This window comes from Sinocyclocheilus anshuiensis, unplaced genomic scaffold (genome assembly GCF_001515605.1).
Source record: "Sinocyclocheilus anshuiensis isolate Anshui unplaced genomic scaffold, SAMN03320099.WGS_v1.1 scaffold1280, whole genome shotgun sequence".
Classification (NCBI taxonomy): domain Eukaryota; kingdom Metazoa; phylum Chordata; class Actinopteri; order Cypriniformes; family Cyprinidae; genus Sinocyclocheilus; species Sinocyclocheilus anshuiensis.
Window position 1 is genome coordinate 372,430 of NW_015546075.1, and position 7,901 is coordinate 380,330.

At 35.7% G+C, this 7,901-nt stretch overlaps 1 protein-coding gene across 1 annotated transcript in view; it reads left to right on the forward strand.

The window, feature by feature from the left end:
* Positions 1–6,683, forward strand: part of LOC107699871 (extracellular serine/threonine protein kinase FAM20C-like) — a 37,172-nt gene extending 30,489 nt beyond the window's left edge. Inside the window, exons 4-10 of the mRNA XM_016501283.1 lie at positions 493–585; positions 2,702–2,817; positions 4,084–4,264; positions 4,635–4,744; positions 4,852–4,933; positions 5,077–5,136; positions 6,085–6,683. Of these exons, the coding sequence (XP_016356769.1) occupies positions 493–585; positions 2,702–2,817; positions 4,084–4,264; positions 4,635–4,744; positions 4,852–4,933; positions 5,077–5,136; positions 6,085–6,343 (901 nt within the window). The 3' untranslated portion in view covers positions 6,344–6,683. The remainder of the gene's footprint in view (positions 1–492; positions 586–2,701; positions 2,818–4,083; positions 4,265–4,634; positions 4,745–4,851; positions 4,934–5,076; positions 5,137–6,084) is intronic.
* The last annotated feature ends 1,218 nt before the right edge of the window (positions 6,684–7,901 follow it).

Sequence of the window (7,901 nt, forward strand, 5' to 3'; positions counted from 1 at the left end):
ACAAACGCTACTCTACACTGCTCAAAACTCACGTTTGAATCGTCAGTGGCAAATTCTTTAAATATAAAAAAATATACTTATAGTCTGTGAGTCAGAACAGCCGGCATTGTAGTCTACTCTACCAGGATCAGGAAACAGACCTTCATAAAATGCGCTGGACACATCGGAATAATTGGGTTGAACTGTTCTGGAACAGTGTTATAAATACAACTTAACCACTGATTTCTAGTCGTGTCCTCTTTTGGAAGTATAATAATTTATTCGCTGTTTGAATAACCTTGGAAAGGAAACGTTGTATAATTACCAATTTCTAATGTTTTTTATTACATTTTAATCACGTTAAATACAAATTCAGTCCCATTAAACATATTTTATTAGCCTACATGACACCCATGTCTAGTTCTCAGGGTGGCTTTAGTTTCATGGGCTAGGGCTGCGATTATGGCTTTGTTGATGAAAGGGACTTACAGCAGATTAACCTTTGCCTTGCAGGCAGACACGGGAGCAGGAGACACCCCCAGACTTCTTCTACTTCTCCGATTTCGAGAGGCACAACGCTGAGATCGCAGCATATCATCTAGACAGGTAACGGGTCATAAATGTCAGCCTCCGGCATGAATAGTGTGTGTGTGTGAGATGTTTGTCTTCCCCTGACTCTATATGTGTATGTATACATCCACCATATGCCACTTATAAATGTTTGCCTGCTTGTGTATATGAACCGTTGGGGCTGCATTTATTTGCACAAGAATGTTTTGTGTGCCTGTGAATGTATAACGCTTGTGGTCCTGCACGTTTGAACTTGTGTTTATATGTATGTGTGAAAGTACAGACTGTGAGTGTATCTCGGGGCAGTAAGCAGTCAGAAACCTGCAGTTTAACACTCATAAACACCAAATCCAGAGAGAACATAATGACTCACACAAACACATCCGTCAGTATCTGATCACCAATCGAGCTCCATCCATTATTGTCTGCTTAGAGGTGATTACCCATCTGATGAATGTCAGTGATTGAGAGGCTTTAATTCGTGTCAGCCACAATAACCCATGTACATCTGTCCTTGTCAGCTCATTTCAGTCGAATGTATTGGTTGTTTGCTATATGAGTCAGATTTTCCCCGATTGTGATCTGAGACTCAGGGATTTATTGCCATTATAGTTTATTTCCATTCTCGTCTCGTTTTCTCCTCATCAGTGTGATCAGTCAGGGGTGGACAGCTGGAAATATTGTCCTAGGCCCTGTCAGGACCACTGGACATAAACAAAAAAAAAATTACTGGAGAAAAGGATTATTATTGATCTTTATTGTTTTATTATTTTTAAGAATGTTTATTTTTACAGAAAAACTAAATAATCATTAAGAAGATGATTTTTGGAGTGATTTTTTTTCTGCTCATTGAGGGAGTGGGGGCCAAACCATAAAAATGTGAGAATTTTAGTGGTGGCCCTGCTCCACTCTATGGAGGTCCCTCACACGACTGGCGTGTTGTGGTGTCCTGTGCTGTTCTCTGTCAAGCACTCCGCCTCTCCTCTCCTCTCCAGCAGTGTGAGCATAAGTCAGAATGAACCCAGCGTGAGTCTTGGGCACAGTATAATCATTCAGCAGGCCCTGCCCAGCCCAGACCGGCCTGGTCCGCCTCACTTCCATCTGCACATCTGGCCGGGAGTAAAATCTAGTCTGTACACACAGGCATGTGTGTGGGTAGAAAGCGCAAACCAAGAAATGAAAAAAAAAAAACACTAGCTTTTCTAAATAAAGTTCATCTGGGTTAGACAAAAGTGCAGGTTGTTATTTCTATTTAAAAGCACCATCACCCAGTGGGCCTCTCTGTCCTCGCAAGCCCACCACAGCTATATCTGACAAAGTACCATTAATTATCTGATTTTAGTCGATGGGAAAGGCTCATTGTAGCGTGGCTTTGGGGAGGATGTCAGGATTGAGGTAGAAGAGTGGTTTGAAAAGACAGCTTTTCATTTGCCCCACAGTTCCCTCGGAGTTATACATCGGACAGTGAGAGCGGAGGAGAACGCTCCTGCACACAAACTCTCTCTGTCATCTCTGTCAGCATGACTGGGCAATTAGTAGCTTCAAGTGCTTTTATCCCTTAGGCCCTGTCCATTAGTTGGTTTCAGGGAGATTTTTTTTTTTTTTTTTTTTCACGCAGGGTGAATAGGCTTTAAAACACATAACCAGTTCAGTCAGAAAGAAAGCCTACAAATTTGTCACATTCAGCAATAAATTCAGTTTCATTCAAGGTCAGGTCGGTCAAAACATACAATAAATTATGAATGAAAATTTATTGTTTCCCCAGTTATGAAATATGAAATATAGAGTAACTAAAAAGGCTGTGATAAAAAAAAAAAACATCCCTTGACAGAGTAGTAATTTATTATTCAAAATCTATGAAGTGTATTTTATGTAGAATAGTTTGAGTGCCCTCTACTGGTAAGTTAGTGCCATAGTTTTGCCCAATAGTTTGCTATATGAATTTGGTCATTTGAGTGTATATTAATTTAGTTTGCAATATTCCATTTAAAAAGTTTATATACATACATATAATAATAATAATATAATATAATATAATAATGTATTAATATGAAACGTTTAATATGTAAATTATGATCAGTATGAACTATTATGTAAAAGTGAACATATTATGAAAATCAAAAATCATTTTGTCTCATTGATTGATCAACAGGATCCTGGATTTCCGTCGAGTGCCGCCAGTGGCTGGACGACTGGTGAATATGACCAAAGAGATACGAGATGTGACCCGTGACAAAAAACTGTGGAGAACCTTTTTCATTTCACCAGGTACACAACACCGCAGGAGTCACATTTTACTCTTCTCTTTACTCTTTAATTCTGTTATCAGTTGATAAGCACTGAATGGTTTTCAGTTAGTTAGTTTTGGCCCATACAACCCTAAATGAGGCAAGGTCATTTCTGATCACCAGTTCAAGGTGTGCTCTTTTTTTTAATTATTATATTTTGCATTGCATTTTAGCTTATTACCATTGTAAGTAACCAGTAGATGGCGCTGTTGGTCAATTAATTTTCAAGTGAGACCTCATTTGACACCAACTTCAGATTTGTGCCATATAATTACCTTTATAGGCTGACATTGAGCAATATACACTACCCTTCTTAAAAAAAAGTATTGTTTTTGAAATAAGTCTCGTATGCTCACAAAGATGCGTTTATTTGATCAAAAATACAGTAAAACCAGTAATGTTGTGAAATATTATTACGATATTAAATAACAGTTTTCTATTTTCCATTTTCTAAGTGTCTAGTTTCAAACAAGACCAGATTTCTGAATATAGACCACAGGGTTCAAGAGCTACAGACATTTTTATTTGGGTATGTCGTTTTTCAGAAAATGCTCAAAAATAGGGGTGCAGGTTAAGAGGTTAATATATTTTAAAATGTAATTTATTCTTGTGATGGAAAATCTGTATTTCCAGCAGCCATTACTCCAGTCTGCATGATTAAAAGCCATCATTTAAAGTCAATATGAAATACTGTCCACAGCCAGTGCAATAATATGATGTGTTTCCGTGTGAAACAGGATATTCAATAAAAATGTTGTTTGATTGATTTGTGAAAAGTATTTAACTTAACTCAAAATTAAATTGTAGTATTATTCATCCTTTTTACAATATTCAATTTATTTCAGTATTTATGTATTTTCTCTGAAATTGCTTAAAAGTGTGATTTTTCTTTTCAATTTGAGGAACCAGTTTTGTAAATTAGACTTAAAATGTTTAATGCAATAAGTAAAGCAATACATTTATAATAATCTGGGCACATTTTTTTTTTTACTAAATGCTGAAGGAGGATTAATTATAATTGCTAGTTTTCATTTATATGAGACAACACAATACAGAGTAAATAAGCAGCAATGCAGAGATACATACATATTTTTTACAACATTTTCTACAAAAGAAACATGCCTTAATGAGGTACATTTTTAATTTTATGTTGACTTTAAAAGCAACATTATAAATATACTGAACTCTAGTCAGTGCCATCAATTTAAGTTTTTTTTTTTTAAATTACGCTCTATCATCCCTCCAGCCAATAACATCTGTTTCTATGGTGAATGTTCGTACTACTGCTCCACTGAGCATGCTCTGTGTGGGAAGCCTGACCAGATCGAGGGCTCATTAGCAGCATTTCTGCCCGACCTGGCCTTGGCCAAGCGCAGGACCTGGAGAAACCCCTGGAGACGGTCCTATCACAAACGCAAGAAAGCAGAGTGAGGACCACACAGCACATTTTATTTAGAGAAATACAAAAAAAAAAATATATATATATATATAATATAAATTTAAATGTTAAAGATCAGCTGTCCTAACATGAAGCTCTTTCATTGGAACAGTGCTGAAATAATTGATTTAGAGGCTGAAATACAGGACATATTCATTATAAAAATCTTCAATAGGAGGGTATTAAACATGCAACATTGTTTTATCTGCTCAGTTCTAATGATCCAGTTTCTCCTCAGATTATCATGAGCCCTCTAGTGTCTCATTACAGTGACCTTCATCATGTTGTGCTGTTTTGCATTGAACAGTGTGTGTGTTAGTGTAAGCTAATGAGGAGTGTGTGTGTGTGTGTGTGTGTAGGTGGGAGGTGGATCCTGATTACTGTGAAGAGGTGAAGCAGACGCCGCCCTATGACAGCGGCACACGCCTGCTGGACATCATGGACATGACCATTTTTGATTTCCTCATGGGTAAGAGGATTTCAGAGAAGTGCATCATTTGTCTCTGAACAAAATTGAAGCTGAAATTCAATCAAGCTATTTATGTAATACATATTAATGTTTATGTATCTTCAAAGGAAATATGGATCGTCATCATTATGAGACATTTGAAAAATTTGGAAATGAAACTTTCATTATTCACCTTGATAATGGAAGAGGGTAAGACATTATTCACGTTTTTTGTTTTTTTTCATCTGTCACAATACAGCTAGCTTCTTTAATTCATTATTATTAAAGTGCTATGTATGTTTTCTGAAGTATTGTCATAAAAATGTCTGTCTGATTTCTCTTTTAATCTTCAGCTTTGGTAAACATTCTCATGATGAGCTCTCCATACTGGTGCCTTTGAGTCAGTGCTGCAGGTTAGTATTTGCATTATTAGTTGAATTATTATTCAGTATTTGTCAAATCACTGCAAGAAATTCCAAACGTTGTTTAAATCAAGGCTGTCAAATTAAGCATCATTTAACAGACATTTGTATGGTAGAAGTTCAACAAATATAAAATATCACCTGTAAGTGAAATGTCATTTGCACAAACATGAATGAAAAGACCGGCTGACTGAGGCAGATCATGTCTTTATTTAAGTATGATTTAAACTTGTTTTATAAATATGATTTCATTATTCTACAGAATGTTAATATTATGTGATTAATTGTAATAGAGTACAACAGTCAGGTTCCTGACTTTTAACAATTAACTTATAAACATTTAAAGACGGACCTGTTGTGAGCTCTGAGGATGTTAATCGATGGTATATGGATTTGCTGAAGCCATCTGTTTGCATTATTTCAACTTTTTTTTTTTAAATAATCATGTTTAAAATCAGAATTTCTGGTGAAAAACTGCATTACCCATAATGCTGTACAGAAAATTCGACCAATCAGAGTCACAGCAAGCAAATCCCATCTTCCATGGAGCACTGATGTAATCAGTTAATCTAGTGAGTCTCCCTACACTCTCAAAATACCACAATATTTGTATATATGTATATTTTGCAATAACCTTAAAATATATTGTTTTTATACTTTAAATAAATAGTTTATTTATTTTTAATTCACTTATCTCGTTCGTAATTCCTCTTGGGATTGTAGTTCTTTCCCTCAGCTGTTAAGTACACAGTCTTGTAAAATGCTCCAATGCTGCTGAAAAAGTGGGCGGACACTAATTAACTAATTTCCTAATGTCCTAATTTCGTCCTAATTTACTCATCCACAAGAAAATGCATTGTTAAATCAATACATGAGTAAATTGGAAATGACTTGGTGGTTTTTGGTTACTGATTCTAACTGTTGATCTGTTTGACTCAGGGTGAAGAAGTCCACTCATTTACGGCTTCAGCTGTTGGCTAAGGAGGAGTTCAGACTGAGTGCTCTGATGGAGGAAAGTCTGCAGACTGACACGCTGTCACCCATCCTTATTAGACCTCATCTGGAGGCCATGGACCGCCGGCTGCGCCTGGTGCTCCAGGTACTGGCTGACTGCATTGAGAAGGAGGGCTACAGTAACGTAGTAGAGGATGACATGGTCGCAGAGGGCATGAACACGGGCACAGTCCCACAAAGGTAGTGGGCACAGACTGATCAGGCGCCCCCAGCGGGTCCTTTGAAGTCCCACCACAGCTCTATAGACCATGAACGTCTTGCAAGAGATGCTCTTGTTGATAAACTTTTCTGAATTCAGTGAATTCTAAAGACTCATTCCTCAACTAATGGACCGTGTGTTAAATAAAGACACACAGTAGACAGAGAAAGCGACGGTGTTCTGCAGTCCTGAATCCAAAATGTAAGCTGATCTTCACATGTAACAACCAGTGTTATAAAGCAGGGGTTCTCATCTGGTGCATTGTCACCTTAAAACAGAGTCACAGGCTTGTCTGATGTAGACAGCAAAGAAAAAACAACACATGAATGCAAATAATAAAATAAAATAATTATAATAATAATTATTAGTATTATTATTGCAGCTTATAAAATACAATGCAAATGAAACAGAAATAATAATAATAATAATAAATACTGATTGGTTATTAATAATTATTATAGTTTATAAAAAACAATAAAACATTAATAAAAACAAATGTTCCTATTAAGCTTACGTTTATATCATTTGGTGGACCTAAACAATAATATTAATAATAATATGAATACATTTTTTATATTATTACATTATAAAAATAAAACAGTTTGACAAAAAAATATGTTTTTACAAAATGGTAATTTATCCTGTTCGACCTATGTCATGTTTATAATTTGGCATATCAGTTAGTCTAAGCAGTTCTTCGTAGTCTTAATATGAATCATAGAAAATAAAAAACATTTTTGGTTCTGTATTGTGTTGCCATGTAATGTCTAATGTGAGATGCAAAGCAAAGCCAGTTGAGAACCACTGTTATAAAGGATCTAAATAAATGCATAACGAGAATTCATATATTTCCATGTTTTAACAGAACATCATTTAACCAGTATTTGCTGTCCCTTTGGGAAACTATTTGAACTAGTTATATCAATTATTTTTTGGAATTATTTAGAAATGAGCAAAGGATGTGCAGGACAGTTCAACTGCTACAGTGAATGTTTGGCTGAAGTTTCAGCTGACAGTTCAGTTCAAACTTATGAGGAACTACAGTTTCACAAACTCTCTGTACGTGACGCGTGCACCTTTGTCTGAATATATGTGGACTTTCATGTCTTCAAATAAAATTCTTTATGTTCTCTCCATACCAAGGAGGAATAAGAGGAACCGTGCATTCATATAGCAATGTATTTTTTTCTTGACTTTGATGTGAGTTTTCTCCCAAATGTGTCCCGTCTATCATGTTATAGCTGATCAGAGGTTATTTATTGTGGCCCATATTTATTATTCCAAACATGCCATTCATAAATTCTGTTACACATCAAAGAGGTAGATTCACATTAAACCAGTTGCAGTATTTGTGCTAGTGTGAGTAAATACAGCAAGTAACAATGTGCAGTATATGTTTGAAAAAAAAAGTTGATGGTTTACTGGATTTCAGAGAAACGTCCTTAAAATGTAACAACTTGCATCATTTTTTTTCAGTCATATTTAAGGCAATATCAAAAACTGAACATTCAAATATCAATAATCAATTTTGTTGAGTGTGACT